At 34.3% G+C, this 18,806-nt stretch overlaps 1 protein-coding gene across 3 annotated transcripts; it reads right to left on the bottom strand.

Annotated features, from left to right (window-relative positions):
* Positions 1–2,365: 2,365 nt before the first annotated feature.
* LOC136234803 (serine/threonine-protein kinase CTR1) lies at positions 2,366–9,386 on the bottom strand. Of its 3 annotated transcripts, XM_066024284.1 has the most exons (16): positions 9,046–9,385; positions 8,052–8,934; positions 7,675–7,973; positions 7,452–7,596; positions 6,426–6,541; positions 5,852–6,051; positions 5,088–5,474; positions 4,946–4,986; positions 4,267–4,335; positions 3,808–3,908; positions 3,651–3,735; positions 3,480–3,578; positions 3,328–3,396; positions 3,034–3,165; positions 2,870–2,964; positions 2,366–2,783 (listed from the first exon to the last, which is right to left on the bottom strand). In XM_066024284.1, exons 2-16 carry the CDS (start codon positions 8,844–8,846, stop codon positions 2,687–2,689), a joined length of 2,730 nt encoding a protein of 909 aa, XP_065880356.1. In that variant the 5' UTR covers positions 8,847–8,934; positions 9,046–9,385; the 3' UTR covers positions 2,366–2,686. The 3 variants fall into 3 exon arrangements, with proteins under 3 accessions (XP_065880356.1, XP_065880355.1, XP_065880358.1); XM_066024283.1 differs by having other exon boundaries at positions 8,052–9,385; XM_066024286.1 differs by lacking the exon at positions 3,480–3,578 and having other exon boundaries at positions 8,052–9,386.
* Between the last annotated feature and the right edge of the window lie 9,420 nt (positions 9,387–18,806).

The following is an 18,806-nucleotide window of genomic DNA, read 5'->3' as shown; positions in this document are numbered from 1 at the left end:
TGTCATTTACATAAAATTAAATCCTTAGGCTATGCGCGGAATTCCTCCTCCTCTTAAATATGTTGCTCATGTGGCAAATCCCAATCCCCATTATCTCTGTTGGAGAAAACCTTGTAGCCGAACCAAATATTTAATTTGGATAAATAAATTTATAACAAAAATAAAAGAGAATAATAAAGTAAATGATACATGGATTTACATAGTTCGCCAGTGTGTCTACTCCATGGACGAACTGTTGAAACACGATTTTCACACTGACTTTTTATGACAAAAATATTAAATATGAAATTAAAATCCCATGAATAGTTTAAGTATAAAAATTAAATGTTGATTTAATTTAACTAATGGTTCGTTAAGCGTGTTTAATTAAATAAGAGAAAGAAAAGGAATTAGAAAATGCCTTAAGATTGGCTAAAAGCCCGAAGCTTCAATCCGGTCCAGAAGCTGGAAGAATTCAGAAGCTTATCTCAAGCCTAGAAGACTAATTCCACCGGAAGACAAGAAAATCAAAGAGAATCAAAGTTGGCTTCTCTCACTGACATTGTGCTACTAAATTTGGAAAGAAGTACAAGCAACAGGCTTCTTGTCCCCCTGTACAATTTGGACTCTTTTCCATAATTATCCAAACCGTCAGACTGCCTCCGATAGAAATCAGAAGCATGTTGTCTCATGAAGACATAAGGAAAAGCAAATTCAGCAGAAATCTTTTGTACTGAATCAAAAGGTGAAAGCGACAGAAGAGAGCTTTTCCTAGAATTTTGAAATGACCCTCCTCTAGGTAAACGTTTATTTGTTTTACAAGTTCAATAGTTTCAGTAAGATTAGATTTGATGTATAGGGCTATTTGTGTCATTTGATTAAAATGTAATTTATTTTATTTTTCCATATTTATTTATTGCTTTCCCGCGATAAAAACGATATAAACGGAAAATGATTTAGATTATAAATGGTATTCTAACAAAAGATAATTCTACGAGTTTATTAATCAAACCCTTGGACCGTTTGAATTCACGGACCCAACTCTGAAGAAATGACATAGTGTGAGCTCATATGTCATCTAATATATGTTCCCGGATATTAATCCCGAATGGCGACTCTCAATATAATAAATTAGTTCAAAAACATGATAAAAAAAATGGACTAATAAACAATAAGACATACACCAGAAGGTACACACCATGTGTCGTCCTTAAAAATGATAAGTGACGATGTAATGTCAAACATAGAATCCTTTTTGCCAAAACCAAAAGGATAATCGGGTTCTACGGACGCTCACAGTACTATATTATTGTCTACCCAGTATAGAACTTTATCTCTAAGAGCGTTCAGGGAGACCATCAATCTCTCCGGGTGCTCGTGAATTATTTTGGTCTCGGTCCATATCATTCCTAAGCTCCCCTGCTAGTGGGCGTGGTTTTCTTGCTCAACAAAGGATTTAGTTTGTGGCCTCCCCATCTATAGAAATCTTTTACCTGAATCATAAGTCCTTGAAGGTTTCAGACCTGGTGGTGGTTAGCTTTCAGGATATCTCTTTATTGAGGAAATTGGCCACCATGATACAGACCATTGCCTCCACATTTAGTACCTTGAATTTGAATGGCTTCCTGATGTAATCTCTCCACGTAGATCCTTCTAAATCACCACTTAAATTATTTTTTCAAACTTCTGGTCAGAGGTGAAGCTAGTCCAAAATCCATAGGACCAAATCCACCATTGAATACCAGTGGTGCCACCTTTTATAGCCTCCCATGATATTAGTTGATAGCTCCCTAATATTAATTTATATAAACTCTATGTAGCATTATTTTAATATTTTAAACTAGTCAAGATGTAAAGGTATTTGGTTCAATCTCTACCGTCTTCATTTTACTCTTTATTTTCATAACAATTTTTTAATTCATTTTTATTATATCTTTTTCATTAAAAAAATAAACTCAAATAATTTAATTTTTAAAATTTTAATTTATAAAAATATAAAAAAATTTAAAACTAAAAAAAAATGTTGCAATTTTTATAGAAACTAATACTCTTTTCACATTTGACACTTTTAATATTTTAAACAACACGCTAAAACACACCAAATCGACGATGTTTTAAATACGGGAGACTAAAACAATTTTGCCCAATCAGGGGCTGGAATTTGAAAAATTACCTCCAACCGCACAGGTAAAATTAACCCTCCATGGCTCCGGCAGTGCTTATCTGGTATAAATTATACCAAAACGAAACCTAATTAATTTGGAAGAGTTGGTAAACAGAAATTCATTCCAATTATTTGTTAAAAAAAGTGGTAACCTATGTTGATGATAGACAGTAGTATTATCAGAATCATGCAATTATAAACATGAAGGAATTAAACTGAGAGTTGTGACAGGCCAGAGATTTTGTATATTACAAGTTGTAAAACAAAATTCATTAGATTCGGAAAATAACTGAAAACTAGAGAAGCAGCAGCTCTTAGAAATCCTATACAAAATAAAATAATGAAGGAACATGCATTTGAAACTACTTGACGTTTCTCCCAATATAATATAATATAATATAATATAATGCCTGCCTGCCTGGGTTAGATAAGCAACAAACCATATAAAAAGGTTCAGTTAGTAGCATCCTATAAAGGCTAGCAATTGCACATTCTGCGACCAGCTATAAATATTGTTCTACACCAATTATTTTTAACAGTTCATCACTGTCCACCCATTTGTATCAACTGAGCTGGGGACTTGAGCAGCTTCTTCAAAGTTTCAACTATCTTACCAAAAGATGGCCGCTCACTTGGCTCACTGCAATTCAACATAACTAACTACCCATTATAAACAGCACAAATGTGAATGTGAATGTGAATGTGTAGTATAACTGGATTGCTTACTCGGCCCAACAAGATTCCATGAGAGATGCCAACACGGGTGAGGTATTCTGCGGTATGGCCAGCCTTCTGTTCTGGAATGCTACAGCTCCAACCACCTATCCAAAAAAATATCAAGGATTTTCCCGATGAAATGGAAAAACAAGAGAAAGAAGATCTGATTTTACCTGTGCAGGACCAAGTCCATTCCAAGGTTGTTGCATAGTTACAAGCTCCCATAGAATCACTCCAAAACTGTACACATCAGATTTCTCATTTGATGGCTCTCCCCGAAGGAACTCTGGAGCCATCCACTCTGGCTGAAAATCAAAGCAACAAGTTACATGCTCATCGATGCACATTCAAGTAAATTTTTAACCTGCCTGTCTCACAAAAAAAGTGGCAACTGAATAGCACCGGACAAATCATAACTAATTCCCTTATTTTAAGTAACTTGCAGAAAAAACGACGACTAGACTTACCGTTCCTGCTACTGATTTTGAGGATATAAATGTGTTCGCTTTAAATCTAGACAACCCAAAATCACAAACCTGAGACATATATACAAGTGTAAGCATAGATTCATCATGCTGCCCAGAAGCAAAATACTGCTAAAAAATATTTGATCCTATACCTTCACTGTCCAGTTTTTATCAACCAACAAATTTGGAGATTTAAGGTCCCAATGAACAATAGGAGGTTTAAGACAATGAAGATAATTGACGCCTTTAGCCTGTTTAAGTAAAACACTAAATATGATACCATTTACAGACCAAATAGAAACATATGATCATAAATTACAGACCACATCCAATGCCATGCGTAACCGCCTCCTATGATCCATGATCTCCCCAGCAGTTGGCCTGTGTATGAGACGATATAAGCTACCCCTGTTCCAGAATACAGGTTAGACATCAATTTCCTTGTGCATAGAAGATAAGTGTTAACCGAGTTACCCTTACCTTGGAAGGTACTCTGTCACAATTGATAGATGAGGACGCTTTGTAACAGCGCCCATGAAGAGAACCACATTTGGATGTCGGACACGTTTCATAATTGCAACCTGAAAAAATGTTCTAACTATAAAAATAGTTGTAGCACATTTGCATTCCCCAAATTCAACCAATTTTACAACTAGTGAAGGTAGAGGGTCATGGGTTAAAGTTTCAACTAAAATTAACTAAAATGAGAACATCCCCATGATACTTTTTTAAGGGTATAGATTTCAAGACAAGGAAAACATCAGATAACAAAAGGTTGAAGTGTGACAAGGATGGATAATGTTTGAAAAATCCAATAGATTCTGCCAAAGAAAACGTTGGAAATGGTAATAACAACAAACATAATATACTGCCAACACAAACAATGATCAGATTCATCAATGACATGACACCCATCATTTATGGATTAGCAATAATCACCTCTCTTAAGAACTCTTTCAACTGATCATCATGAAAATCCTGAACCGTTAATACCTTGACAGCTACATCCTACATTATCACAAGATAATTATTTGCTGGAGAAGACCAAAACTAAGTCTTGCCAGATATATTTAAATATATAAAAATGAATTAAAAGAGCTATTTACAATGGAATGAGGCATTTTTTTATTCAATTTAAACAGTAATTAATCCAATAATACTTTTGCTAGGGAAAGAACACAATACAAAAATGCAGACAGTTGATCAACAAATTACACTTCTAGGATGATGAAGGCATACTACAATCAAATCTTTGAAGAGCTCCAACCATATTTGAGATTGCCTATAATTTTGTAAGTTGGAAAGACATAGATAATGTATTATCTATATGTAAAACATTATTCAAAAACTAACTGGTTATACTTCTAATTATGCACGTTAAAATTCCCAAAAACCTATTGAAAAGCTTAGACGTTCATTAGATGATCATACAATTATATTAAGTCGCAAGGCTTCACGCAAAAATGCATGTTAAAAGAACATAATTCTTCAGTAAGACGCATCAATAGCTAAGATAGATCATGCCTCATATAATAAATAATAAAATGTAGTCCAATAACGACTACGAGTAGCAGAAGAAAAACCCTAAAGCAAGGTATTTTCAGTATTGAAGATATACCGATCCATGCCATTCAGCTCGATGCACTGTCCCAAATGAACCTGAAAAGATACAAGAGAGTAATATATATTTGCCTTAAATATGTAGAATGTAGAAACACTTGAATATTGAACAACCAATATGGAAGCAGTAAAGGATGTACCAGCCCCAACACGCTCCTTAATATATAATTCATCCCATGAGATCTCAAGCCAGTCCATTGCAAGAGAAGGTTCAAGAGTCACATATCTCGGATTGGACAGACCTGATCCGCCTTGATTGTCCACTTCCTTGAGCTCTGACTGACAAGATAGGTCCAATGCAGTTTGCTTGACAACACTGTTATTCATTGAAGTTCCAGACATCATAATCTCCTTCTTGTAAGTTTGTTTTATTACAGCTGAAGCAGAATCATTGCTAGAACATTCATGAACAGATTGCCCTGCTTTATCTTGTTCTTTTGTTAAAGGCAATGAAATCAGAGATGACTCCTTTCTGAATGAGGCTTGTTTAAGAGTCCCTCTTGTTTGTCGGCCTTCTGGTCCCCTGCCTGCAAGAGGATTGATCTCTATAGTCAGATAGATATAGTCTCAAATTAGCATTTTGTAAGTCGGAGATATATTGATATCTAACATCTCTAAGGTTAAGACAACCATAAGGATGAGAATAATATTACCATTCATCATATCATCCATGAAAATATTAATTGAAAACGATCGCCAGATCAAATTCCATTTTTAACTTTAGCATGTCATACTAAAACCACCGGGTAAGAATGTCTAAGTTGTTTAGATCATGTACATCATAAGATACAACTAAAGTTGCAATTACGCTTTTGCCACTAAATCATATAGCCATCCATCCCCTGAGCCAACAATTTCACCCATACAAAAACAATTACTTTAATTGATGTAGAACATGGCATACCCAAATATAGAGGATTTGTAGGAAAAGGAGAAAGCTCCGAGCCTTGAATTGGACAAATTGCATTATCCATGTAAAAATGTTGGAACCTTGGATGAGAAATTTGAAATGGTGAAGGAATTGAAGATAAGAACCCTCCATTGATAGTGGAATCTGGGCCGTGGACATTTCCTGGCTGCCCAACAAGATCGACCACATATTCCCTGTCAAGAACAATATAGCATGATAAAGGAAGAGAAAGAGCTGAGACTTTATTCTGTTAAAAGGGATAAAGAACAATTTTCAAGTTCCTAAACTGATTTTGAGTTAACATCTAGGATCACTTGACAATAACTAAGAGGGAAAATGAGGCATATGTCAGAAACCATAATATCATCTATGTACACAAGCAAACAGATTCATCATTACTAAATATCCAACACAGCAATACTAATTATCCAACTGGGAACTTGGCATTCCTTTCTAGTAAAAGAAACTTAAAAGTACCAAATTAGAAATTACCAATTACATTTCTCTACATTTTTATATTTTATTTTTATTTTCACAAAATGGATAACTAATATGACAGTTATTGAACCTTGATAACTGTTTGTCATCTTCAATTTTGACAAGGCAAGAAGACCTGTGATCTGCAACACAATACTTGCAGCCTCTTGCGATCCGGCATGGCAAACCTATACAGTCGGCCAATTTCTGCACGTGCCAAAAACATTGCCATCAGCTATGTACAAAGCAAAAACCATACATCCACCGTATGTGTATGTGAAACAAAAAACACTAGTATTCTTAAGCACTTGACAATATTTTACCTAAAGAATGACTTATATTAGTTCAAACTTCAAATCATCAGATTAACAAAGATAATGAATATGAAGATTTGTTCAAAAAGAGTCTTATTTTGCTCTTTTACTAATACTATACAAATTGCAATTAATATGATGATAGAAAAGCACAAGGGTGTCATACTGAATTAAAACGATAATAATTGTTCATAAGTCCTACAGTATCCGCCACCCATGAAGATATATGATGAAAGAAAATACATGATGGTGAAGAAGTACAGATGCAATAAAGAAGAGATAGATCTACCCTCATTAGAGATATGACTAAAAATATTTCAAACAATTTTTTCCATGCAGGACAATGAGCTTCATCATAGAGGATGTGAATAGTAATCAAAACAATTCAAATAGCAAATGGAACACAGTCAAACTAATAATAATGATCACCAACTAATATTAATAGTTGATGCTACTAAATTCCCACACATTACTCGCCAAAACAATAGTCAGTTAATGAGTTGTAACTTTTAAGTACATGATCCACAAAGTAGCATTTTGCTAGAGCAATTGGGAAAAATTCTAATATTAGCAACCCTCATGAAAAGGCAATCGAAACTTAGTCTACTCTGTATCTCCAAGAGACTTAGTCCACTCTAAATATCATCTCCAACAAGAGAAAATACTATGTATCACCCTATAGTTCTCAATGGGCAGTCAACCAATAAACATGATCACATTAGAGTACAGTGAAAAACTAAAGTTCTGTTGAACAATAAAAAAAATTAATTATCTAAAAACATAAAATCTGAATTGTGATGCACCTTGAATAGAATGGCGCGATGCCTGCAGAGTCCCATGGATAAGCTCCCGATGGGAAGCACAATACACTTATGGAAGTCTTTCAATCTCTTGCTAACTACTTTCCAACGTTTTTGAAGATCACCTTGCTCCACATGATAAGTTCCTCTGGAAATTAGATAGAGCATTAGTAAATACAAATGATTTATGAGGTAAGTGATAAGCAAAGACAAAAAATGAGGTTACCCCATGCAAATAGCAACGAGCTTTCCCAATTGCTCAACCAATACCAACGTATTTTGGGAAGCACAATATATTTGGTGAGCTCTATCTTCAAGTTCCTTAAGGCGGGTGTCGCGACGGCCATCAAGGAGAACAACCTCTATTGATGTCTCAGTGGGTTGAATTTCTTTAAGAGAGGGTAAAGTTGGTGGGCGTTTTGCTTCATCTTGATCATTGCACATAACCCATAGATAGGGATTAATACCAATGATGTTGTAGAATCCATCTGATATCCTATCACTATATGATAAGCATCCGCTAACCTTAAAATATGAGACAAATAAAAAAAACGTCAAACATGAATATATAGAAAAAGCTATTGAAATAGAAGAATAATATACCCAGAGACGATAAGAAAGCATTTCTGAATCGAACATGAGAGGCCCGCCCTCCTGCAGAAGCACAACCTCATTGGCAAGACCAGATTGATAACTAAGCCTCTCAGCCAAAGCAAGCTGCAAATAGTATGTCTCTGCTGTCCTTTGCGCCATTGCACTATTACCAATCCTCTCTTTCTCTTTCTCGCCGTCCTTCTCCTCCAACACCACATCTTGACACGTGGAAATAGTCGTCGCAGTGTCCTTAATATCACTCAATAAGTTTCCATCTATAGTCGTCCCAGAGAACAAACTACCTGCATAACTACTCCCGCTGGATAATCTCGGCAAAGAAACTTGCCGGTCAAAGTTTCGGTCAACATTCCTCTCATTAACAACCTCCGGCTCCGGTGCAAGCAGAAGTTCACGATCGTCATCATCACATGATAATCTTTGCAACTTCACGTGATCAGCAGATTTCTCTGCTTTTCTCTCCGCCACCCAATCATGAAAACTGGCAAGTTGCTTTTTCTTCTTTTTCAACTTGTCATCTTCACCGTATTGCTTCTCCTTTCTATGATACTTCTCGTCGTCGCTACTGGTGAAGAGATCGGATACATGAGCAGTTGTGGCTCTGGTTTTTATTGGTGATGATGATGTGATATTGCCAACTGTATTCGAGTTTTTTAGATGATCATTTGCACTGCCAACAGTATTATTGATTATCTTCCTCTTCTCATGATCCAACTGCTGCTTAACAGATGCATCGAAACGATCAGGAAATTGCCTCAGAAAGAAGTAAGTCGTTCTATGAGGCATTTTTCAAGAACACAGCCAATAAACTACACTCACTGGTGCTGAGAAGATCTTTACCAATACTCAATTCAGAGACTATATCAACTTTGCTCTTATGATAACATTCAAAGAAAATTTAAACAAATTAATAAACTAACTCCAACTGGGCTAAAGATTGAATACAAAATTGTTAAAATCATTTAATCAAAATTCAACTGCCTACTTTGATTTGCTCCTGCTAAAATCGTTTTAGTTGAAGGCGGATACAGGATATGAACGGTGGGGAGAGGAAAATGAAAGGAAGAGAAGAAAAGAGCAGAGAAGGAAGAACACAAGAGGTGCTCTTGTAATTTATAATTTAAAATCAGTAAGAAAAAGGAATAATATTAGATCAAAATCGGTGTAAAATTGAAAAATAGATATAAATAACATAAAGAGGAGGGAGAGGGAGTTCAGCTAACAGACGATGAGCATGTAATTGCACACCTCTTGTATATTCATCACACGTAGAACACAGTTAGAAAATATTAGCAACACGTAAGCAGCTGTAGGTTTACTAGCACAGGAGCATGTTAGCAAAATATATAGCAGCTACTAGCATAAAAAAGATTTGGAAAGCAGTAAGCAATGGTTTATTATCATCGGGACAGGAGAAGTGTAGGTAGATTGAAATTAAGAAAAAATACTTGTAATATTTAAAAAAAAGCATAGCACTCATTTTGATCTCTGAATTAAAATTTCAAAATCAATTAGGATTTTAAGCTGTTAAAATCATCAATAAAGTCCTAAACTAAGAAAAATGCATCAATTGTGTTTTTATCATATCTTAAAATCAGAAACTTTAACTATTTGACATGTACTGTAATGATATCTGCATTGATTTGACATGTACTGAAACTGTTCAACTGAATGATTTTCGATAAGGATTCAATTAATGATTTTTATTTAGGATGAGACTCAATTGATGATTTTTACTTACTTCAAGGACTTGATTGATAATTTTGATAGTTTAAAGTCCTAATTGATTTCGAAGCTTTAGTTTAGGGACTCAAATGTATATTATGCTTTTAAAAAATTTAAGGTAAAAAAATAACCCTAACTTTTACAATCAAGAACAATTTTATCCCTAACATATAAAATGATGCAATTTTATTCCTAACATTGGTAGCCAAGAGCAAACCGCATAACATTGGCAAGTTGAGTCAATTTTAGACATTATTATAAAACATATATATATTGTTTATTATTCTGCACAAATTGTATATTAATTTGTTTTAAAAAATTATATTTTCTATGATTTAATAATGGAATTGAAGATTAATATTATAAATTCGGTGAATATTTTAATTTTTTTTTATCCAATTAGTATAAAAAAAATAGTATATTTTAAATTTCATGTTTAAATTCATAAACTGTTATTAATAAATGGTAAGATGACTTATTTATAAAGTGTTGACAAAGTAAAATTTCACAATTATAGATATTATGTATAAAATCGCTTTTGGTTATATGTATTATGGGTATTTTTATACTTAAACATATATCGAGTTACGTGTGATTTTTTTATTAAAAAGGTTTTCTTTTATCTAGGATCCATAAATTACATAACGGTGTGATATATGATTAAAATAGTCGAAATGTGTGAGTGAATAAAAGAGACAGATACACGTGGGCTATATCAGAGAAAAGAAAGCGATAACCTTCACGCACTTCAAGTGAAGATTGCAAGTGGGTGGTAAGCTAAGCCTCCTCAAATAGAGAAGAACAAATCCTACTTTACACCCCAAACCAACACATGCTATTCCTATTCTATTCCTATTCAATACTTGTGACGTTCTTTCTCATTTTAGAGCTTTATTTACTAGTCAAATTTTATCATATTTTACAGAAATAATTATATTAAAAGATGAATCCATTCTCATATAAATCACTTTATAAAAAAGATTGGATAATCTAAGTTTAATAGAATGAATAAACTTATACACTTTAAACTAAATTTACTCTATTTATAATAATGTCGATCTATAGAAGATGGTTATGAGTTGTAAAATAATGCAGGGACGAAACTAAGGGGGTTAGAGTAGGCTCGAGCCCCAACAGCCCACCGGAGAATTGAGAAATTTTTTTTTTTTAATAATGGTGTCTGATAATATTTTGGCAAGAATTATATTAACTCTATGTAGTATTATTTCAATGTTTAAAGGTAGATGGGATGGTTAAAGATGCTTACTTTTATTTGAGAGGTTTATGTTCAACTCCCTCTAACCTCATTTTCTTTTAAAAAGTTTTTAATTTTATTTTTTAATAATTATAAAAACATGTTACAATTATTAATTAATTTAAATGGACTCTTTATTTTTATTTTGATAACACTTTTGAATTCATTTTTAATATGTCTTTACCATTAAAAAAAAGTAAACGTATTTAATATTCATTTTTATTATGTTTTTACTATAAAAAAAATAAACATGTTTAATTTTCTATTAGTTCAATGTTAGTTTCTAAAAAATGATAACATTTTTACAGTTTTAACACGTTAGAGGCTAAAATAATTTTGTTACCATCAACCGCACAGTTAAAATTAGTCCCCCCAAATCTTAATTTCTAGATCCGCCACTGGAACAACGTGTCTCCTATTGGCAAGAGGAAATAGACACAAATATCAGGAATTGATATTCCTTAAATCCACTAAACCTATAATTATTGGGATCGAATATGATTATCGTAATGAGGACTAGGATCTAATAAGACTTCTTGGAGCTTCCTTTATAAAGTTGGGTTTAATTACAAGTACATATGAAAAAGATTAACTAAAATAAATTGATCGTCAAAGATTGCTAACCATTAAATTGGAATGGTTATGCCAACTACGATATGTATTTAATCTAAAAGAAGTAGTAGTTGAAGTTAGACAGTAACATATTTAAGATCCTAATTACTAATATTAGTACTAAGATATCTCCTCCACACACACTTTGACTTCATGGACCAAACTCAACTATCAATTGACCAACATGCTTGCAATTATTATATTTGTCTTTAAATATGTTATCTTTGTTTCTTTATAATCAATGCATAATAGTCTATAATAATTCATATGTACAACTTTTTATTTCCTGTTATAAGTATGGTTGAGGAGTTGCACTTGTTGTGCACCTATATCGACGTGCGTCGGGATCGGTTTCCTAAATACACCGAGAGATAAGTCCAATTGTTTAGAGAGAGAAAAGTTATCCCTCTAAGGTTATGGGTGGAAAGTATTTATAGGTCCTCTATGGGATCGGTGTTGGGTTTCACGCATCGTTCCCCCAGACCAAGGCTTTGGCCTGGAGACAACGGGGTAGGTTCAGATGCAACGAGGGTTCGGCATTGGGGACCTAGGTCGATGACTCTTGAATAGGAGATCTTCATTTACTTCATCAGATGTCCCCCATAGTTGGGCGAGGCACTGATTGGGATCAGTGTGTTGGCTTCTTAGCTATTTAATCATGTTTTTGTTTAGTTTTTTATGCCTGATTTTTGAAATTGGGTGGGCCACCGAGTGCGACGCGCTTCAGCGGAGTCGATGGGTTGGTCTCTTGGTGATTTAACCATGCTCTTGTTTGGCTTTTGAGGCATGCCCTTGGACTGGCGACTACATTTATTTGGATTTTGAGGCGTGCCTTTGGAATGGCGGTTGGATTTATTTACCGCCTTTATTAGCTCCCCTTTCCTTATTGGGCTTTACAGAGCAATCATTTCTTGCCAGGGTCCTTTAATGGGCCTTTTTGTTATCCTCATGCTAAACCTTTCATCTGCCCCAAGCCAGACTATAAAAAGGGATTTTACTTTCTTCCTTTTCTAGTTTTGCTTTTGCTTTTTTCGTCCGTTCTTTACTTTTCCTTCGATGCTCGTCACGAGACCTCTAGTGTGGTGGCCACTTCATCTTTGCCTTTTCATCGTTTGTCAAGGTCATTCTCGTGTCTCTTTCCTTCTTATTACTCCATTTCCGCCTCCTCCTGGCAACAGGCTACTTCTGCACTCGAAGTATGTCCTATAGTGGTGATAGGAACGTGCAAGAAGAAGTGGGGCCTTCAGAGTCGAGGAGCTTTGATGGGGGAGTTGTACCTAAGACACGGACTACGGGAAAAAATGAGCCTTTTCTACTGCGTCCGGACGACGTGGTCTATTACTGAGAACCATATGGTGGTATCAATCGATCTTTCTCCACGTATTACTATTGTGGGTGTTTCTCTGGCCACTATTCACGAAGATATGCGGGACAAGTTGTGGGCCTGGGGCAAGGGAAAAAACAGTGCTTCGGTAGGCCTGCGTTTTGGGACCGAGAGTAGTCCACGTGCGCCAAAGAATCAGTCGATGGTCGAAGCTCATAGTATCATTATACCGAGGGATCTAGGGGCGATGTATATGGTGTATCACTTGGGGAGGCCTCTGATTTTAGTGGCTCTATGCCTCCAAGAGAGGGCCAACGACCATTGTGCCTCGAACGAGATGTTCGTCTACAAGGATCAGCTAGACGTAGGATAGAGGGGAACAAACTAGTTAGAGATAGTAGTTAACGTATTAAACTTTGAGCTTATACCTATGTATTTATAGTGCATGATTAGGTTTAAAAGTGGTCATCTCTTTAAGAATCCTTACAAGCTTAGGATTCTGTTTCCCTCAAGTATTCCGGATCTTGGGAGGAATCTTTTATCTTGTAGGATTCTAGAAGATCCTTGATGTGCTGAGGATTGGAGCCTTTGGTGATTGGTGATGGACTGTTGCTTGCTTGGGCTTGGGCCGCATCAATGGATTATGCCCTGTCAGTGCCGTTTTGGATCTTTGTTACTTGTGGGCTAGGGCCGTAACGAGTGTGGTGATGACGCCACGTGTGAGGTATCATTTAACCTTATATCACTTGGGTTTTCGCGTACTAGATTATAGAAAATTGTTCTGTTTGTTGAAACATTTTTCATAGAAATTAGTTGGTATATTGATTCTTATCTTATGAAGTTCCTCCTATTTTAGTTCAATTTCTTGTTTGCTGTTATATGTATCCTTATTGGTCAACATGTTTATTCCTACTAAATGTTGTTTAGTCTTGATGCTATTTGTCTATTCACTTATAATTTACTTTATGAATTCTTATACTGTGCTCCATTTCTGCGCTCTTTATCTGTTTGCTCTGCTAAATTTTTAAGCTTTTAATAGTATTAAGCCATGAAGCTACAGTACAGTACCATGTCAAACGTAATACTTTTTATAACTTAAATTAAATACTTCACATACTCTTTTAAAACAAAATAATCTAGGATTTAAATCCTTACAACTCCAAACTCCATTTATTAATAAAATTTCAAACACATGAATGATAAATTAAGTTTGTGTTGTACATATTAGGGATTGACTTAAGCTTAATTAGTATTAAATGATTTTTATTCAATATCAAAAAGCGATGATTATTTCATATGAAACAACAATTTTGAATTAGTTTAATTTTGTTCACACGACTGAATTTTTTGTGGAGAAAATATAGTGGGGAAACATAATTCTCCACTAATTATTATATATTTGTGAGAGTTTGGTATATCCCCACAAAAGATTAATATTTGTGGTGAATTCCGAATTTCGCCACAGTTAATATACTAACATGTGGCGAGTTAATAATTTTCCATATATATATATATATATATATATATATATATATATATATATATATATGAGTAGCGATTTTTTCAAGTTTCCCACAAAAGCTGAAAATTTAATGCGCTAAATTTTGGTGGTAATAAAAAGTACTGTAAATAAAAATATAATTATATATAACCCTTTGTCTCTCCTAAAAATTTATATAATATTACATATTGTGGGGATCTCTAAAAATCGCCACTAAAGTATATAAAAATTAGTGGGGATTTTAATTGATTCCCCACAAACTGACAAAAATTAGTGCGGGAAGTTTAGGCGTCTAGCTTTTGTTACTGTAAACTCAAAATTGAGAGCATATATAAATATAATATTGAAATTTCTGTCTCTTCTCTTTTACTTTATCTCAGAATTCCTAAACCTAAACTCAACGCATACTTTCTCTCCAAAAAACCTAAACCTAATAACCAGAGCCGACCAACATCGATTCATATGGGTTAGGGATGAATATCGAGTTTCTTTCACTTCTTAGTCATCCCGTTTAATTTTTCCTCCACATCCCAAACAAAATCAAGTTGTACAGGTTCATAACGATCACAGTTGATTCCCACAATGTCTTTTGAAGCCTTTGGTGGTACTTATTTCCCCTTGAATTTGATTTCTTTTTCTTTAAATCTTTGTAATGGTTGTGATTGATTTATAGTTTGCTAATGTGATGGTGATTGTGGTTTAAATTAGTGACTTTTTCTATGTTTATTACTGTGAGTTAGCTATAGAGTATAAGAACTTAACTTTCTCTGATTTTGATTTTGTTTTTTGGTGTCTGAAATACCTTTTAGTAGTGATTTGATTTGAGCATTCTGTTGGTTCTTTATTTTTTAGTAAAATTAGAAAATTGATCTTTATTTTGGCAAGATTAGAAAAAATGCTTGATTTCTAGCCTGAAATGTTCAATAATTTTTGTTGCAGTCCAAGCTTGTAAGAGTTATGATTGATTTTGTTTTTGGTGTCTGAAATACCTTTTACTAGTGTTTTGATTTGGGCCGTCAGTTTGTTCTTCATTTTTTTAGCAAAATTAGTAAATTGATCTTCATTTTTTTTAGCAAAATTAGTAAATTGATCTTCATTTTGAAGCAAGATTAGAAAATTGATTGTTTTCTGGTTTGAAATGTTCAATAATTTCTGCTGCAGTCTATGCTTTGTAAGGGTTGTGATTGATTATTAGATTTAGGTTGTTAATGTGATGGTGATTGTGGAGTTTAAAGCTAGTGACCCTTTTGTGCGAGTTAGCTAGAGTTCAAGAACTTAACTTTCTCTGATTTTGATATTGTTTTTTGGTATCTGAAATACCTTTTACTAGTGATTTGATTTAGCATTCAGTTTGCTCTTCAGCTTTTAGTAAAATTAGAAAATTGATCTTCTTTTTTGGGCATGATTAGGAAATTGATTGATTTTTCGCCTGAAATGTTCAATAATTTGTGTTGGAGTCCAATCTTTGTAAGAGTTGTGATTGATTTTGTTTTTAGTGTCTGAAATACCTTTTACTAGTGTTTTGATTTGAGCATTCAGTTTATTCTTCAATTTTTAGCAAAATTAGTAAATTGATCTTCATTTTGGAGCAAGATTAAGAAATTGATTGTTTTCTGACCTGAAATATTCAGTAATTTCTGTTGTAGTACAAGCTTTGTAAGGGTTATGATTGACTAATAGATTTAGATTGCTAATGTAGTGGTGATTGTATAGATTAAAGTTAGTAATGGTTTCTATGTTTATTATTGTGAGTTAGCTAGAGTCCAAGAACTTAACTTTCTCTTATCTTGGTTTTGTTTTTTGGTGTTTGAAATAACTTTTAATATGGATTTGATTTGAGCATTTAGTTGGTTCTTTATTTTTGAGCAAAATTACTGAATTGATTTTCATTTTTTTAGCAAGATTAGAAAATTCATTGGTTTCTGGCCTGAAATGTTCAATAATTTTTGTTGCAGTTCAAGCTTTGAAAGGGTTATGATTGATTAATAAAGTTAGGTTGTTAATTTCATATTTAGAACAAATCATAATAATATTTCTTCAACCGAGGATTGAAATGTGTCAATTCCTAGATTTGTTCACTAGTCTAGGAAGTTCATGCTCACGTCCAATAAATCAGACTTCGACAAGAAAAATAAACACCAGACCTGCCTCAGCCATGCCCGCCTAAACCTACCTATTTCTAGACCAGATTTGAAATTGATAAAAACAGGACGAGTAGATCCATCTTTTAAGCATATTAATTGAATTGTTTTATAAATAGTAAATCATAAGTTTCAATTTCTTACTAATTTTAATTTTTACCTTTTTCTCCTGGTCATGTAATTCCTTGTTATCCATATCTTTACTTGTTTGATCATTATAGAAAAATTTGGGCTGCTGATGTCAAAAAAATAGTTTTGAATATGGAAGATTCAGCAAATGCTAAGTTTAGTGAATGGATTCTCTAAACTTTGTCATAAAAATTGATTTTTTAATTAAAATGTTAAGGAGGGGAATAAGGAGTTATGACATCCCTGTTGAAACACATTTCCACACTAATTTTGAATTGACAAATATATTTAAATTAGAATTAAAATCCCTAAAATAAATCCTCAACACATTAAATTTAAATGCTTTGATTCGTCATTACTAATGTGTTTGTTGAGTGTTCTTGGAATGATTAAATTATAAGTGCAAAAGAAATTTGAGATAAAGCCCAAGTCTAATAAGCCAAGTCAAGACCCAAAGAAAGTCAAGAAGAAAGTTAAACGGATCAAAGGCTTTTGATCCACTCAGCCCAGCAAAAAGAAGGATCCAGAAGTAAAGACAATTCCTTCATCACTAAGCTGCTGAGTTCGAAGGGCAAGAAGACAAGGCGAAAGTTGACTTCCTAACTTGCTGACAAAGGTTATCTAAGTGTGGAAAGATTCAGACGCAATAGACGAGTTGTCGCTGTGCTGTCTTGGAATCTTTGCGAAAAATGATGAGACCATCTGAAGACTCTGAGTAAAGCAACTGAAGCGCTGCTGAACAAGACACAGGGAAACAGAAAGAACTTCGTTACGATTGGTTGTGGCACTAGGCGTTGAGGATGAAAGGGATAGCAGAGCCATTTCACTCCAACGGTTATTTCGAAATTCGAAATGACCGATGCCTTGAAGTGTCACTATAAAAGGCCTGTCATTTGCTTCATTGGAATTTGATCCTCAACAAGCAAAAGCTCTGAGCAAATTCATACTTGAAGTTCCCTCTGAAAGCAAAGCAAAGCAAAGACATTTACACAAACTCTTATTCTTCTGTGTAAATAGTAGATTAGACCATTCAAGTGTTCTTTGTTATAGAACAAAACTTTATCAATCACTAAATTTAGTTAGGAGACTCTGAGTCGCTCGGTATTTAGCACTCATAGTTGAATAGTGCTGAGTATAAGTTTATAGAGGACAGTACTCTGTAACTGTTCACTGACTATTGTAAAGGGTTTGTGCGCTACCCAAAAGAGCTCAGTAGTGGATTAAAGCTCGAAAAAAGAATTCCGGGGACTGGATGTAGGCAGGAGGTCGAACCAGGATAAACTGCTGAGTAGTATTTCTATCCCTGATCTCCTTTACTTGCCTGCTTTTATATTTGCTAAGAAAACGTTTAACTTAGGCTGCTGAGTTGCTTGATCTAGTGTTGTGTTTAGGAATAGACTACCAAGTGCTATTTTCTGAGCCAACCTCAGAAACAACTTTAGTTACTGACCAAAACTAAAGCTGTCTCTGACTGCACTCAGTATCATTATGCTACTTAAATCTGTGAAGATAAAAACAGCCTAAATATTTAAAATTTTAAATAGTTCCTTTAACCCCCCCCCCCCCCCTAGGAACTTATTCTCATAATACAAGGGACCAACAACCCCAACTAGGTTAGCACCCCGACGACGACCTCAGACCAAACTCATATCATTAATACTAGCTTTTTCAACTTGCTTAAAGTGACATACATTTTAATTTGTTCAAACCTCTCATTGTTATGTCATTTGGACTTAGGAGCTAATTAGACGTTTTAATTTCAAAGGCTGAATTGACACTTTTGAAGTTCAGGGAGCTCAATCGGTTTTTTTGACCAAGTTCATGGCCACTAATATATTAAACCTACTTGATTTGATTTACCTAGTTTTAGGTTATTTAGCTACACTCCGCATATGGAGAAAAGGACATGCTCTTGCCATTAGATATGCTAGAAGGAAATGCTATTCGTGCCGGTGAATCGATAGGTTCACTTTCAACCTTAATCTTTAGGTAAGTGAAGTGAAAGGCTCTGCGACCTCTACCACTTATGTTGGATTAACTGATCATTGCCTTTATTTTT

This window comes from Euphorbia lathyris, chromosome 7 (genome assembly GCF_963576675.1).
Source record: "Euphorbia lathyris chromosome 7, ddEupLath1.1, whole genome shotgun sequence".
Lineage (NCBI taxonomy): Eukaryota > Viridiplantae > Streptophyta > Magnoliopsida > Malpighiales > Euphorbiaceae > Euphorbia > Euphorbia lathyris.
The sequence above is the reverse complement of the archived record's forward strand: the minus strand, read 5'-3'. Positions and strand labels throughout refer to the sequence as shown.